Below are 16,983 nucleotides of genomic sequence, written 5' to 3' on the forward strand. Positions count from 1 at the left end.
GGGGTTCTAAAAAACTCACTTAATTACAGTTAATTAAATTTCAAAGGTCTTCAAGGACAAAACAACTGTTCTTGGATCAAGATAATGATGTCGGCAGCCTTATCACAGAGGTCGTCAAAAGGCTGGTAAAGTAGAAAAGCATTCTAAAAGACTATAAAATATTTGTCAAAACCATACGACGCGTTTAAACATTAAATCAATATCCATATGTTGCAAACGATCTCAAGGTATCTCAAGGTAGGATGTTAATGCATCTTAGCAATTTAATGCCTGTAGGAGCCGCCCGTCCCCAGCCCATTACCACAATCACTGACCGCATCAGCCAGGAGAGACCCAGGATTAAATTACAGACTCTGAGAACTACAATTCATCTGTAAAACACTGCTTTCAGACTTGTCTCTAGATCCACTCCAGCCCGCAGACAGAATCAACACCTATGAAAAGCAATTCATGACTTATTTTTTTGTTAATCAAGATATTAATATAATGTTAAAACCTATTTTTTTTAAAAGAGAAAAAACACTTAGGGAACTAAAGCTTATGGCACAAATAATAAAAGATTGTTCTATCCCCTACTCACACTATAGTAATAGAAGCCATTTACGATACTAAAGCATACTGAAGATGAAAATTGAAAAGACAATCCCAAAAGAGACAGTATGCAATATTACTAATAGTATGTGGATCACAATCTGTCTAAAAACATTATAACCACATCGGATATACAGTGCCTTCCATAACCATCGGGTCAGTGAAGTCAAAATTTGTATTTTTGCTGTATAGTCAAGTAATTTGGATTTGAGAGTAAAAGATGAATGAGAAAAGTACAAAACACTACCTTTAATTTCTGGGTATTTCTCTGCTTGTTGTACTGTTTTAGTTCAATCTCCCCCATCTCAGGTGAGCATAATGTAAGTATGAGATAATTGGCTGCCAAGTGTTCCTTTAAATTCCTCAAGTGTTTCCTGTTGCACTGGTTGTGTATGCACAAAAGAGCTGTGAACGTGCAGCTGTGAATGTGCAGTGCGGGATTTAAGACTTTGGTCTTCCCTTCTTCCTAGGCATACTGACAAGAGGTCAATAGGCTTAAACCAACACAAAGACTAGAGAAATGCCCATAAAAGAACACATGCAGTCCAGATGCTGAAAGAAAAGAACTCAATCAGAACCACAGCACAGACACTGGGTACAGTAAAATCAACAGTCTGGGATATCTTGAAAAAGAAGGAAATGACAGGTGTACTTAGCAATCAGCAACGACCAGGTCAGCCGAGGAAAACTGCAGCTGACGACAGAAAAATCATCAGAGCTGTGAAGAAAAACTCTGAAACAACTGTCACTGAAATCACCAACAACCTCCACTGTGTAGGGGTGAGGGTGTCACATTCTGCTGTTCACAGAAGACTTCGACAGCAGTTTTATAAAGGCTACAACACAAGATGAAAACATCTCATGAGCTCCACAAATAGAAAGGCTAGATTACAATTTGCTAGAAAGTACAAGAGATGAGCCAGCAGAGCTCTGGAACATGGCGTTTGTGGACAAATGAGACAATGATAAACCTCTACCTAAGAGATGGCAAGGAGAATGTGAAGAAAGCAACAAACTGCAGACGATCCAAACCATACCACTTCATCTGTTAAACATAGGGGAGGTAGTGTCATGGCTTGGGCGTGCATGGCCGTCTCTGGAACTGGCTCATTATTGATGATTTAACTAATCGTTGTAGCAGCAGAATGACTTCCCAAGTGTACAGAAACATCTCTGTCTGCCTATGTACTGTACAAACAAAATGCCTCCAGACTCATCGGCCGGCAATTCAATGACCGAAAACTGTCGATGCAACCAAGGAGCTCATCAGGAGGAAGAAAGTAGAAAGTCTTAGACCGGCCAAGTCAATCTCCTGATTTAAATCAAATCGAGCATGTCTTTCACTTGCTGAAAAGGAAACTGAAGCCAGAAACCTCCCAAAACAAACAGCAACTGAAAATGGCTACAGCACAAGCTTGGCAAAGCATCTGAAATGAGCAAACCAAGAGTCTGGGGTGACATCAATGGGTCGCAGGCTTGATGGAGTTATTCCATGCAAAGGATTTGCAACCAAAAACTACATCTGATATTCGTTTAATTTACTTCAAGATGTTTAGTCCCCAAACTACAGTAGCTTATGTTTTCCAAATACTCACCTAAAAAGGGGGGATTGAAGACAAAAAGATGTATCAGTCAGAACATATGCACACAGAAATATCCTGCAATAAAAGGTGACAATCTTTACTTTTGTCTCACATTCATTTTTTAATCTCAAAACCAAAATGCTTGAGTATACAGCAAAAATAGCAGTTTGGACTTCACTGTCCCAACATTTATAGCTACAGTATGAAACCAGAATGTGCTGTAGAAGGATGTACTGGAAGATTATAGAATCACATCCTTCCAGCAGTCTATGTAATATCCTGGGAATAAGATAACCTGTAAAAATATAATACAAAAATCAAAACCAGGAGGAAAAGAGGACAACAGAAAAATGAAAACCACAAACAGAAACACTGCCATCTAGTGATAAGTAGAAGAAGAAAATGCTTTAACAGTTGTCAAATTTCAAATCTGTTAAAGGATATACTGTATTAAATTTTGACATTACAGCACGCTTTTGACATTGGTATTATTCATCAGTTTAATTCAGATTTCTCATAATACATAGGCAAAAACTGGCAGAGATCCATAAAGAGCTAACCTCAATCAGGGCACCTTAAACAACAGCTTGCACATTATTTTGATTTCTTAACTGCAACCACAGGCAATAGCTTAAAAGGGTTGTTTGCTCATAAATCAGGATTGTCAAGAACTGTACAATGGCACTGTGTTACTCACTCATGCTTCATTTCTGTTTGTGTGATGGCGTCAAAAGTAATCTCCGATCCAGAATCAGCATGTGACTTCGAACAGATATCCCTTAGGTTAAAACTATACAAATAACACTAATGAAGAAATGGCTAAAGCTACACATTAGTGTTCCCCAAACTATTTTTCTAACAAAAGATAAAATAATGAGAAGATACAGGAAAAGAAATGTTAGATGAAGTCGCAGAACATCACAGAAATCCCCAACCACCATCCCAAGACTATCGCTATTTTCTAGCATTTTGACCATTTCAGCCATTACGCAAACTACACTTACTTAGAGAGGAGTGCATGATGAGGTCGGGTCATTTTTATCCTGTACAATACACATGTCCTCTCAAAATCAACAAATACAGACATTAGAAACAAACATTTGGATTTTTTGACTGCACAAATGTAATCCTTTCATATCACAAGGCCAGTAGGAAATGCACACTGTACTTGGTAGAAAATAAAACTCAAACAGTAGTTCCTATAAGAAAGATATGTCCCTACATGTTAGTCCTTGTGCGTAGACAATTGAAGCCAGGAATTGCACTCTGCAAGGCAAGCAATTTACCACATTGTCAAAAAGCCAGGACAAAGTAGGCAAAGCAAGCTGCTCCTATGTGAACAAACAGACCTGCCTGTTCCAACACATGGACAGACATGGAAACCAGCTCACATGCCCTCCTACCTGACATTCTGCAACATGCGTCACATTCTGTGCTATTTCACCCAAAACGTTTTTCTCATTTATGGAGAGAAAATTTAATGGGTATCTTCTACTGTCATTTTAAAGTTTTTTTTTTAAGATAATGTAATTGTAACTGTTCTACACTTCCTCATAAAAATGTAGCCCTTTTGCTTTATGGTTGTGTAGAATAACACACATTAATGAATGCATAAATGACTGACAAGGAACATACTGATAAGAAGTCAATTAGATATTATTACTACTAATGAATTAGCTGCTACCATACTTTCTGTGAGCTGACTATGTGTAGCATGCCCAGATATGTTAATAATAATAATAAACTATTTTATATAGCACCTTTAAAGGTGGCTTCTCGAAGCGCTTTACAGAATGATAACAACAATAAATAAAAATAATACACAAGATAAAAACACAATTACAATATACAGAGGAGACCGTGGATGGTGGTACTAGGAAAAGCAGAGGGGTGAAGAATGGAACCAGTTAAGTAAAGGCTCTTCTAAAGAAGAAGGTTTTGAGTCTGGATTCGAAGGAGTTTAGAGAAGGTGACTCTCTTCCTTGGGCAGAGAGGTCCAGAGCTTGGGGGCATAACAGGAGAAGGCCCTGTCATCCATACAATGTAGACGGGCTTGGGGGACAGTTAGGAGACCAGAATTACATGAGCAAAGGTTGCGAGGTGGGGAGTAGGGCGATAATAGTTCTGACAGGTACTGAGGTGCCAAGCCATGCAGAGCCTTACAGGTGAGCATGAGGATTTAAAAAGTCCACACGGAATTTGACAGGAAGCCAGTGCAAGGACTCCAGGGTAGAAGTAATGTGATCACTTGAACTAGACCTGGTCAGGATTCTAGCTGCTGAATTTTGGACAAACTGCAGTTCGTTCAAAGTAGATTTAGATACCCCAGCGAGTAGGCATTACAGTAGTCAATTCGAGAGAAAACAAATGTGTTTATCAACTTTTCAGCCACAGTTAGTGATAGTATAGGGCGTAGTCTAGCGATATTTCTGAGGTGAAAAAAAGATGTTTTGACAATATGCTGCACATGTGGGTTGAATGTTAAGACAGAATCGAATATCACCCCATGTTGTGATTGGTACTGGTGTAGCCTAGCGGGTGAACTAGTAAAGTTTACAGATAAGGATTGGCAAACTTTTTTCGCTGCTTCTATAATCAAAGATTAAGAACATAAGAAAGGATACAAATGTGAGTGAGGGCATCCCTCCAAAAACATAAGATATTTATGTTGACACATTTTCCCTCATCCAAGCTTTATACAGAACCAATGAAAAGGGTAAAATAACTGTTATAACTAAAAAAACAGAATTTAAATAAAGAGATGTAGTGTTAAAAATGTACAATGCTCACGCTTTTTTAAATATTGCATACAATATGGGTCATCACGTTACAAAAAACAGTACTAAGATGGAATCAGGGGGACCTGATTCAACCATTCAAAATCCTCAAATGCACTGATAAATTCAACCCGGAGGACTTCTTCAGAATCAAAACTGAAACACAAGCCAGAAAACTTGAAGAAGATCTATGAGTTAGTATACTTAATGAGAAGAGCTGTCAATTCATTACCTGGTTAGATAATGTCCTCCCATGTTATTGAAGCAGGTAACCTACCTTCTTTCAAGAAACAGCTGGATTAATTAACTACATGGCAACCAAACGGCTGTATCAGCCAAATGGCCTCTCGATTAAGTAATGGCAAAAATAGCTGCTTCTGATCCAAACTAATACACATATATCAAAAACAGTTAAAGCTGTTATCGGACACACGAGTCAGTGCCATGGGCAAACTGATTCGCAATACATACTGTATGGAAGACTTCAGGTCAGCAGAGTGCAAATAAAAGCACAGAATACTCGCGCGGGGTACCAACACACACATGACTTTCAAAGACGTTAAAACCAAATCGCATAAACAAAACAATAATCATACATCCACAGTTAGACCCAGACACCTAATGTTACTTTGAAAGAACGATTAGAACCCTGGAGACACCACAACTGACCACATTCATGCAACTACAAACCCCCAAAAAGAAGCAAAGGAGTTACATTAAATTTCAGCTCGCTTTGGACTTATATTATCTATCATAGTTTAGGTCTGGGATATATGCTGTAGACCCTGAACGCATTACTTTAATAATCCTTACAATTCTAAACCGGTCATCAAACACATCCCCCCCTGTAATATACAAAAATCATTGCAACGCGTGTTAACACAGGAGATAAATTACACAACCTAACCTGGCCCAACACTGAAATGATACCGAGCAATTATCATTTCAATGCCTGATTTAAAGCAGAAGATCTTTAGATTTTTCCAGGACTTTAAGCATACTTACCTCTGGCAGAAGTGGTGTGTAATGGAATATCACAACTATGCTGGTGTCAGCTCTAAGTACAAACATGCACACGCCTGATAGTTGGATGGCGCCATACACACGGTGGAAGGCGCATGCTGATGATGTCACGATTTCTACTAGTTTACGGCACGAATTGCCACGCTTCTTGAAAATTTTGTACTGGTTTGATTAGTGTTACGAATTTCTTGATTGCGCTACATTTGTGTATCCAAATTAAAGTTTTGGGGTTTTATTAATGTTAGCATATTACCCAGATTCAGTGTTATTTTTAAATGTTTGAATTTACATTATTTTACTGGATTGTTTTCTGTATGTTCCAAGACAGTTGAAAAGCCTTAATTTAATTAAAATTACTAATTCTGGGAAACATTGAATTGCAGCAGCTGCCGCTTAATTAAAGGTTTCAGATATTTTTCTCGAGTTTACACTTTAATGGAGAGGAAAGAGAAATGCATTATGCAGTTGTTAATACTGTCTTATATCCGATTTATGTTTGAAGACTAATTTTAAAATAGTGGGATACCGTTTTGTGTGTTTTCAAGTTCTTTAATCTTCTTTCGAACACCTATTCGTGTCGTACTTTGTGACGAAGATTAATTGAGTTTGATAGTTTAATATCCCCCCTTCCCCTCTCCCCCAAAAACAAAAGATCTCAACATTCCGAATGGGGAGCCAAAATGTCTATAAACCGCTATGGTCAGTTTCTGCTTTAATTTTGGGTTGAAGCAATTAACAATAAAAGTAAACAGGACAATGTCCACTGGATGGCAGTGCTTCACAACAAATAATGGGACAGTATTCGAAAAAATGTGAATATAAAATATTTTTGGAACACATAAATTGCATGAGTACTACTATGAGTATTTTCATCTCATTTCAGTTAAAAAGGGGCTGCCCTTGTCGCAACCACTAAATAAGTTAGACACAAGAGCAAAAATGAAACAGATCACTTCAAATATTATATCTACAATTTCACGAAATAGTGCCACCATACGGTTTTAAATCAGACATGACTACTTTTACAATGTCTAAAACAAAATCATTATCATTAGGCATAATCGTAAACAACATATAAATCACGCTCCAGTCCTGCGACAATAGTTGTGTTGTTACAGCATTATGGGAGAAGTAGTCCGTTGGGTTTTAAAGTTGTACTGTTGTTACTGCTTTGTTGCAGTTCAGAACCACAAGTCCCAGAATGCAATTTCTTGCGCTTTATTAGACGACACGAGACAGTCTATGACGAGCTTACATTAGGAACACGTGTTGGGAATGTATAGTATAGACATATATATTCAGTTGGTGAAGTATCAAACGAAAACAAAATGCCGAAAGTTAAAGCTGAAAAGAAAAGCAGACAACACCAGGAGGTGAAAAGTCAAGGTTAGTTTGAATAACCGTACCCTTACAGAACGTATTTTATCCCTTCAATTTTTACTGTTAGTGTTACTGTGAGCACATAACTGAAGCAGTTTTTGGAAAGCGAGAAGCAAGAGGCCTTTAAAAACTACATTTCCATACTGATTTATGTACACATTTAACATATTTTATTAACAGCTGGGAATTATCTGACCTTCACAGGATATGTTCTCAGTTAAGCATCAACGGAGCTTGCCGAAAGGAAACCTTTCAGTGGCAGTCTAATACGGTGGATTATGAACATTTGTCAGTTCTTGCTGTGGATCAACTGACGTGCCTATCTAGTTTGAATAATTCTTAGAGTTAGGAACATTATTGTTCAAATTATATGACAGTTTTATGTAGTGGTCAAAGTGTTGTGCTTATTGAGAGTGGTCCCGCAAAAAAGAGGTGCTGAAATACTCAGAATTCATGCCCTCTTTGCTATAGCGTTTGTACTTAGTTTTCTGTTGAAATTGTTTCTTTAAAGACGACTCATTAGCATCTGTGTATATCAAATTAGTTAAAAAACACTTTACTGAACATACGTATCTTTTTTTTCCTCTAAGGAATAATGTTCAATACCGGAATAGGTCAGCACATCTTAAAAAATCCCTTGGTGGTTAATGGGATCATTGACAAGGTAAGCAAACCTGTATGCCTTTAATCCTTTGTTTCAGTGCAATAGATAAACACACTTATGTTTGATAATTCATAGTTACCGAATTAGACGCAAAAGTATAAATGAGACCGAAATAACATACTTTAAATCGCCTTGAGTTTCTAAGGTTATTAATGCAGTTTGCATATATTGAACAGTTTTTAGACGTTTTTATTTACTTTTAACCTCATATTATTTCTGTTGCTATGTTGATTGGTGTAGTGGTTATTATGCTGTAGTGAAATCATGTAAAAAAAACGTGTTTGACATTAAACTCTGTCTAAACACATCTAGGCTTTAACTGAAGAAAATATAGCCTATAGCATTAATGAGTATACAGTTTAAACACCTTGACTACAGGACTTGAAAAAGCTTTTGTCCTCTACAGACAACTTTTTTTTTTGTAGGCTGCTCTTAGACCAACTGATGTGGTGCTGGAAGTTGGGCCTGGTACTGGTAACATGACTGTCAAACTACTGGAAAAAGCAAAAAAGGTTATAAATGGTTGTACTGTGCTGCAAACCTCATATTTACTATATAACGGTGTGTGTAATAATTTTATTTCAATTTCAAAAGGTAGTGGCTTGTGAGCTGGATACCAGACTTGTGGCTGAGCTTCAGAAGAGAGTACAGTGCACGTAAGTATAACCCTCAGAACTCATAACATCTGATTTTAAGCTTCCATGATTTATCTTTTTAAATGACACTTGTATTACAGATTTCTTCACACCACCAAGGAAGCATGGGGAAAAAATTCTTATGATAGGATGTTGCGAATTAAATATTGCATCTTGCTTAAAAAATCTATGTATTTTATACTGTAATCATAATAGCATTGTGCTTTGCTATGTCATTTGTTTTAAATTTTATCTGAAGATGTAAACTAAATTAAATCCCAGAAAAACAAGGATCAGATGTCTTCATGCCTCTAAGTAGTTCATTGAGGAAACATCCAACAACACAAATCTACTCTGCTCTTTGTAAGCTCAGCAGAAACCTCTTAAAGTGTGTAGAGGCCCCCATAAAATTCATTCATTTACCTGGGTTCTAAAAGGAGATTACGCAAAGAAGACATTTTTCAGTAGCACACATTATTATAGCTAAGGATCCAGAGCTCTCTGAAGACTGTAGGCAAGTGGTCCTTAAAATCAACAAGGTTTGGGATGCCTATAGGAGAATTCACAAAAGAATAAATATAGCACTTTCCATTGTTTTGTCCATTATCAAATAATTTAAAAGTAGTGAGGTGGCAACTCAGACATGATAGTGATAAAAGTGTGCCTTGCCACGACAATCTGTGAGACAAGTGGTTCAGGAGACAATCTTAAATCCAAAGACAACAGTTGAAGATGTCCACCACAATCTGGCATCTTTACGATACAAAGTCTTGAAAATTACCATTCAGCATTACCTGGCATAGTTGGAAGGAAATAGCCTCTTGTGAGTTGTCAAGGTCAAATGGTCTGTTTTGGAGATGTTTTACATCTTTGGATCATAGAGTCCTGGGGTCCTGACCAAACATCTACTTCCCTCTGCCTAGAAGCTCAAGTTAGGCAGAAAATAAACATTTCATCATGACTGTGATCCAAATCATACATTCAAATGATGGTTACCTGGTATAAAGTAATATCACACTTTATAGCACATATCACATAATAGCACAATACAGAAGGCATCCTGTCAGTATATTACATGCCACAGGAGAATTTACACAGTACTAACTACAAGGATTTGAGTGAATCTGACACACATTTTACAGACTAATGTTATTTATGGCAAATATAACTTTGTTCAAAGCTTAAGATTACCGTAGACTACATTTTTAGAAATTATTTAATGAAGACGCATCACCCATCCGTACAACTTTTGTTCTATGTTTTTTGTTCACAATCATCATCACGGTATGTATAAATCTGTTGAGCACTATATTAATGTACTTTTTAACACATTTCAGACTGGTAAATTTAGAGCTGCTTCAAGCATAGCTGTTTGATAATAACATTGAGATAAAGCAGGGTGGTTCTGCATTAAATATGTCTCTTTCTTTCACAGACCACTGCAGACAAAGCTTCAGATCATGGTTGGAGATGTTCTGAAGACAGACCTGCCTTTCTTTGATGTTTGTGTAGCTAACTTGCCTTATCAGGTACGTAAAGTTATAGTTATAGTTTAATGAATTAATGCTGTTCCTTATATGCACTTGTGGCTTAAAGTCAATGTAAATACAAAGGCTGTGAAAGTACCAGTGTTAATCCAGGTATCCTGGCAAAACTCCACTCTGGGCTTTTCATAATGTGCCGTGCCTAAAGGTTCCCCCCTTAATTCAGCGGAGAAGCAGTTTTGTGATTCCTCCTGGTCTGCTCAACTCTCCCCTTCTAGTTAATAAAACAGAATAATTAGCACACTGAGTGTTTTGTGTTTAGCATACTGAGCAGTTGAAATTTTCTGATCCCTTATACAATCAATGAATCTTTTTTGTTTTTATAGATTTCATCACCATTCATTTTTAAATTACTGCTCCACAGGCCTTTTTTCAGGTAAGTACCTTTAGAAAGAAAACCATTATGGTATATTTAAAAAGTTAATATTATTAAAAATTGTCACTTGCTCTTAATTTGTTACTATTCTAGGTGTGCAGTGCTGATGTTCCAAAGAGAATTTGCTCTTCGACTTGTTGCAAAACCTGGAGACAAGCTGTATTGCAGGTTATCAATAAATACTCAGCTTCTGGCCCGAGTAGATCATCTTATGAAGGCAAGTAATCTTCACATCACAAGTAAAACTTCAAATATTGAAATAAATATTTTATATAAACAACTATCTGCCTGTACACTATTTAAGTTGTTTATAGTGATAAAACACTTGCTGATCCATTAAGTTATGAAAATCACTTCTTAAGTGAAGGGTTGCTTAAGTGCACTTCGCATCTCAATGTTGAACAGTGAAACATTTTGAATAATTGTATACTCCTGCCATCTCCTGTTTTACATTGTTTGATAAGAGAGAAACCAAATTAGCCGGTTTTACCTACTGCACTGGTGACATTTATGACCACATTTTCAATGCAGATTAGACCTGTTTTCCACTGACCTTGTGACTTGGTTATCATCAAAAATTTGTAAGACATATTGTTTACTCTAAGACAACATTACAGTAAATATGTTAGTGCTGTTAAATAGACATTTGATTATAAATGCTTGAATTGCATTTGCCTTGCTTTAAAACTGATACCCAAAGCGGTCATCTACACTTGGATAGACCACCAGTGGTTTTTATTAAGATAATTAAAACCCAACAAAGTCATTTAAAACCCAGCATTCTTATCGTCCTTGGACGTATTTAATTTTTTTACTTTATAGGTTGGGAAGAATAACTTTAGGCCACCACCAAAAGTGGAGTCTAGTGTTGTCAGAATAGAGCCAAAGAACCCTCCTCCACCTGTAAATTTTCAGGTAAGGATGATATGCATGAATTTGGAAGAGTCACTGGATGTTTCTGCTAGCTGGTTTATGTATGTACATATATGTTATGTGTATATCTTAAGTTGTCCTCCCCCCGGGATGAATAAAGTATTTTGAATTGCATATAAATACAATAGACATTTTGAATGTGGGACACAAAAAAGTTTTTTTTTTGCAACTCTGATTGTCTTAACGTTTATTAGAACAAACCATATTAAATTGAAAATATATCATTGAAAAGATCTTTCTGACATATACCTGATACATAATCTCCCAAGGCTGAGACATTTACCAAATAAAACAGTATTTAAGAGGGAAGACTATTCTTAATTATTTATGAATGACTATATCAGTGGTTTAGTAATAAAGGAATACGAGGGAGAATAAATTGTTAATTTAACTACACATAAGTGTGTTTCCATCTAAGGCAGGCTAATTAATTTTATTATTATAAATTTAATGCTTTTAATATTTATAGGCAATCATTAACAAATATTAAGTCACTTGGTTTCTAATGGTATATACAGAAACAAAGGGTTTTTGTTAGAAGAGGAAATTGTATGTACTTTACTTTAAAGTTTAAGAACAATTATTTAAAGTGAAAGGAACATTGTTAAAGTGGAAGTATTATACTCTACAATTGTGGGATAATTATTGAAGGTTTGTAATTCAAAATAAAGTGTTTTGGCTTTACAATTCTTCCCCTTTAATCCAACCTTAAGAGTTATCTTACTAGTCAGTTGTGACTAGGATTCCAAAAGGAGTGTGGTTAGAATTCACTGGCCAGGATTCTCTGAGCTTACAGTGGAACTGTGACCCAGGGGTAACTTCCTCACTGTGACATTAGTGAGAGATACACCTTTCCACCAGTGTTTAATTCTAAAATGAAGGAAGCTATTACAGTTCTTTTCTAAACACATTTTCTTTAGGAATGGGATGGTCTTGTCAGAATAGCATTCATAAGGAAGAATAAAACACTCTGTGCAGCATTTAAGTGAGTAGTCTTTTTTTTTGTTGTTTTACTAATGTATATTGTTGGATGGAGGGTCTTACTTAGCCAAAAAAACTCAGTACAGCCATGGGTTTATTAAATGATTATATCATGCACTATGAACATTTACAAGACAAAGTCTGGGAAAAACCAAGAATTCTTTTTATCGTTTGCAGCTGATAAAGTTAACGGTAACAACTTCATTCAGTTATTTGGAATAGGAAGCATTTTCTCTTTTTAGACCATTGGCATGTAGAGATGACTCTTGAAATTAATATTCCAAACAGGTAAATCATGTTTTCTCCAAAGCCTTTTTTTAGTTATAACTTTACATTAAAATTTATCAGCTCAAAGAAGCGTTTAATATAGAAGTTTCACGCCACCACATCATAGAGATTAGAGTTAAACGAAAAGAAATTACTCAAATGGTGAAGATTGTAAAGAACATTAAAATGGGAGAATGTGGAAAAGTACATCCCACATATTATTAAATTCCAAATGAAAACAAACACTGTATGGATGGTTTAACCTTCATTTTTGCAATTTTAGGTCCAGAGCAATTGAGCAGTTGCTGGAAAAGAACTACAGAATTCACTGTTCTGTACACAATATTGTAAGTATACAATGTGTTACCAGCTGGGTGTCTGTCAGTTTTAGACTAATATAGGTCAGCAAGTGCTTGTAATTTCTCTCTGGTTTTTTGGATTTGGAAAGTAGGAGAATTTCATTGGTATTGGTACAGAATGACCATATGGGTAGAGCTGTGCAAGCACAATTCTACAGACACCACAGAAAAAACAGATTTTGTCATTTTCTTGAAACCGCCTAAACCCCACCTGGTCTGTTCAGTTTCCAACTGGACCATGATAGCCGACCAATATTGTAAAACAACTAAAGGACTGAAAAAGTATATAAGATTATCTTGTTGTTCAGTTTTTGTTTTAGTTTTAAGGAAAGAATAGCAACTGCTTGATTCTCTAGATTATTTTGTCTTTGCATGATTTTTTTTTACAAAGGGAGCAATATACTGTATTTCTTCTGGGGTGTACACAACTTTTTGAACACTTTCATTTTTATCACAGGAAATACCACAGGACTTCAGAATTGAAACAAAAATCGAGCAAATTCTTCAGGAAACTGGCTTCAGTGAGAAGCGAGCTAGGTCTATGGACATAGATGACTTTATGAAGTGAGTAATGGTTCTAATTTTAAGATTGCACAGACAAGACATAGCCTGTACCCAATTTGAAAACAAAATGCTTATTCTGTACTAATGAAATTACTAACTCATATCCTAAGTTGTTTTTATTTGCAATATATCCAATTACCATTTCTGAAGTGGAGGACAGTTTCAATTTCCATAAGGGGAACCTTTTGTAGAAGAAAATTAATAGTAGTTAGTTTTAGGTAGTAGAGTACAAGACGGAACAAGTCCTCTCTTTTCATCTAAAACAGTTTAGATATAGATTTTTGCTAAAATTGTGTTTCACCATAACTGGTATTAAGCAGAATAAAAGACTTATTGTTTGAAATCATTCTTACAGTATGCTATAACCATGATTGTGGCCATGGCAACCAAATATCACATTTTGGTCAGCTAAAATAATTAACAACAACCTTAATCAGAATCCCATTGGAAAACTTTTATCCATAAATTAGAAAAATAATAACTTAAAACTATGAGACGTTATCTTCTATCTATGTATTTTCACAATACACACTATGCTGGTCACTTTAACTTAAACACTAACCCCAAAAGTAACTTGAAACATCAAGTGTATTTAATAAATTTGGATTGTAGAACAATGCAGTCACCCAAAATAGTTCTGTTTCATATGCTAGACATATTTTCTTAATTCGGTACATACTATTCACACTATTGATTTAATATGCACAGGAGGTTATAAAGATATTGAACAACTGCAGTAAGCTTTAGTTATGATCTACAATAGTATCACACAAGTTTCAACCATCCTGACTGAAAGAATGCAGCTGGTTACAATAATGGACAACATGACAATACAATGTAGTAGTTCAGGTGGGTAGCTGCGTCAGCATGCGTAGGCTGCGAAGGAACAAATAATAGGTTTATTCCATGCTGAAAAGAGAAGAAAGAAAACACAACGTTTCGGCCGTGGAGCCTTCTTCAGGTGTGAGACCTCATTATTTGTTCTTTTTCTACTTGTTCCATGACAATACAATGACTTGCTCATGTTTTAGTGGACTATATCTAACAAGATCTAGTTTTTTGTATGTAACTTGATATTTTTTACAAATTGATTACTTATTGATATTGTTAATGGCTACTAAAAAGCAAATATGGGCTAATATTTTTTTTGTTTTGGGTACCACCTTTTTTGTTTGTTTAATAGACTGGATAGTACAAAAGAAGCCAAATCTCTTGTTGGTTATGTTACAAAATAAGTACAAAATGTTATTAATTTGCAACTGGTATATCGTACTTCAGGTAACACATTGCAGATATAGATTTTTTTAATTCCATCTTCACATTGGTTTGGTTGTGTTATATTGGGCATTAATTTAAACTAAGATTACATTATATTGTCACTACCTCTTAATTTAAAATGTAAAGAGAACCAATTTTTAACTATGACATCTCATCTTAAATGGTGAGCATCAGCAGAAACACTATGATCTAGATAATTGATACATATTAAGGTATGCTTTTTCTGCTTGTAGTGAGGTTGATTTTTTTTTTCTAATTCCACAGGCTTCTCCATGGATTTAATTCTGCTGGCATCCACTTTTCATAATACTGCAGTAAATATCCGTGGTACAGTATCTGTAAGACTGTAACTGTACACAAACTTGCAAGACAGAATTTGGAATCCACACTTTTTAAGAATACAGCTTGTGAGGTTCAACAATATCGGTTTCGTTGGCATTTTCTGTATTGTGATTTTTTTTAAAATAATTAAGTGATCTTTAAAAGATTAATTGAATGCATTTTACTGGATTGCTGTAATGTGAGTAATGCAAATTGTGATGTGTGGTTCATCAGTGAAATCTTAGGTGAAGAATACATATTTTAAAAGAAAACATTTCTCTTTAAAAGAACAAATGCTTCACATTTATACTGCACATATATTATATCTTTTTAAAATCTTTTTATAAGGACTTGCCTTATCTTTTTTTTTTCTGGTGCTCTGGGATAAAAGTTTAAATGAAACATTCTATGTGACTAGAAGTCAAATGAAAATACTTCTTAGCAAACCTTGACAGTGATGCAGTTGTAGTGCATTAGAAGAAACCCCAATGAGAACATTTATCTTTTACACCATGCAAAAGAGTAATTCAAGTTTAGTAAATTTAAGTCAAGAATAACCAGCTATGGTCCTTGAGGGATATTTTAATTTCATCTATAAAATAATTGTTCAAAACCCCTGCTTAGGTGGTAAAAATAATCGTGTTCCAGGTATTTAGAAATTGATCATTTAAGTGTGATTAATAAGACCTGCTCGATTGTGTTAAGATCGCCTTCCTGCAGCGCCCCTCGGCTAGCGGTTTCCCTTGGGAAACCGTCACATTCTCACAAGGGCTCACTGTTTTTCCAGAGCTAGCTGCACAGGCCGAACCTTCCTTCCCTGATCTGTATTAATAATTCCCAGTTCTCTCTAAAGCCAAAGCCCTGCTTCACCAGCCTCCATTATTGTTCTTTTCACCCCCTTTCTGTTGCACATCTGCACTTGCCTGTACTTCGGTTCCCCGGGTAGATACCCCAGCAGCCTCTCTGGGTGGTCGTCTGACCCTGCAGCCCGAAGCCTGTCGTCATTCTCTGTACCAGGATGCCACTCCGAAGTCGAACTCCCGTCTCCCTTGGAGCTCGGCACAGAATTCCGCTTCACACTCCAGGTTTCTTTTTCTGCTGAGCAGCTTGGGCCTTTGTGCTCAGCTGGCCAGTTCTGTTGAAGTTTGTTCCATTTTCTTTTCCATTACTGTCCACTGTGGGCTGATTAAGCCCCACTGGCACAGTAATCAGTTATTCTATCATCATTCTTATGTTCCCATTCCCTTTCCCTTTCTTCCTGAGCATCCAAGCCCTCACTCTTTGGTCTCTTGCACTTGGGTATCCTCAGGTGTTCCACTACTCTCTGATCTCTTGCACTTGGGTTCTGACACATCACCACCCTCGCGGCTGTTAACTGGCCACGGCATTACAGTCAGGCACTGAAAATCCCAACCATGGTCACAAATAGGAGTACTTTTCAAAGGCATCACAAGGCAACTTTTCCTGGCAACCAGTGTGGTACACGGACAACACCAAATTAAAAACATGTTGTAAAACTGTTTTTATGATCAGTTCACTAAAAACAAAATATACTACAAACATTGTGGACTTTATTTCTATTCAAAACTTGAACTATTTAATGATGGCACTAAATTGTATAGCATCCTTTGTATAGTAGGCATCGTAATATAATAACAGTAATCAACCATGAGCTTTCAAAGAAATAAGGATAGTGGAGACCTGCAT

The 16,983-nt window shown here is 36.2% G+C and overlaps 2 protein-coding genes across 2 annotated transcripts in view; one reads left to right on the top strand and one right to left on the bottom strand.

Annotated features, from left to right (window-relative positions):
• The window catches only part of ipo11 (importin 11), a 269,401-nt gene extending 263,329 nt beyond the window's left edge, over positions 1 to 6,072 (bottom strand). Inside the window, exon 1 of the mRNA XM_088911299.1 lies at positions 5,957 to 6,072. The gene's annotated coding sequence lies outside the window, so the exon portion shown is untranslated. The remainder of the gene's footprint in view (positions 1 to 5,956) is intronic.
• Positions 6,073 to 7,206: 1,134 nt separating this feature from the next.
• Positions 7,207 to 15,376, top strand: dimt1l (DIM1 dimethyladenosine transferase 1-like (S. cerevisiae)). The gene is made up of 12 exons (XM_088911909.1): positions 7,207 to 7,360; positions 7,945 to 8,018; positions 8,444 to 8,530; positions 8,613 to 8,674; positions 10,089 to 10,182; positions 10,524 to 10,573; positions 10,667 to 10,790; positions 11,396 to 11,488; positions 12,427 to 12,491; positions 13,038 to 13,101; positions 13,571 to 13,677; positions 15,220 to 15,376. Exons 1-12 carry the CDS (start codon positions 7,303 to 7,305, stop codon positions 15,260 to 15,262), a joined length of 921 nt encoding a protein of 306 aa, XP_088768035.1. The 5' UTR covers positions 7,207 to 7,302; the 3' UTR covers positions 15,263 to 15,376.
• Positions 15,377 to 16,983: the final 1,607 nt, after the last annotated feature.

Source organism: Atractosteus spatula, chromosome 3 (genome assembly GCF_055471065.1).
Source record: "Atractosteus spatula isolate fAtrSpa1 chromosome 3, fAtrSpa1.hap1, whole genome shotgun sequence".
NCBI classification, from domain to species: domain Eukaryota; kingdom Metazoa; phylum Chordata; class Actinopteri; order Semionotiformes; family Lepisosteidae; genus Atractosteus; species Atractosteus spatula.

Bases quoted from the DNA above. Each gene is read 5' to 3' on its own strand.
- dimt1l (XM_088911909.1), top strand. From the start codon at position 7,303: ATGCCGAAAGTTAAAGCTGAAAAGAAAAGCAGACAACACCAGGAGGTG. The intron at 7,361-7,944 runs GTTAGTTTGAAT...TTTTCCTCTAAG, and splicing joins CCAGGAGGTGAAAAGTCAAG to GAATAATGTTCAATACCGGA. The intron at 13,102-13,570 runs GTAAGTATACAA...TTTTTATCACAG, and splicing joins ACTGTTCTGTACACAATATT to GAAATACCACAGGACTTCAG.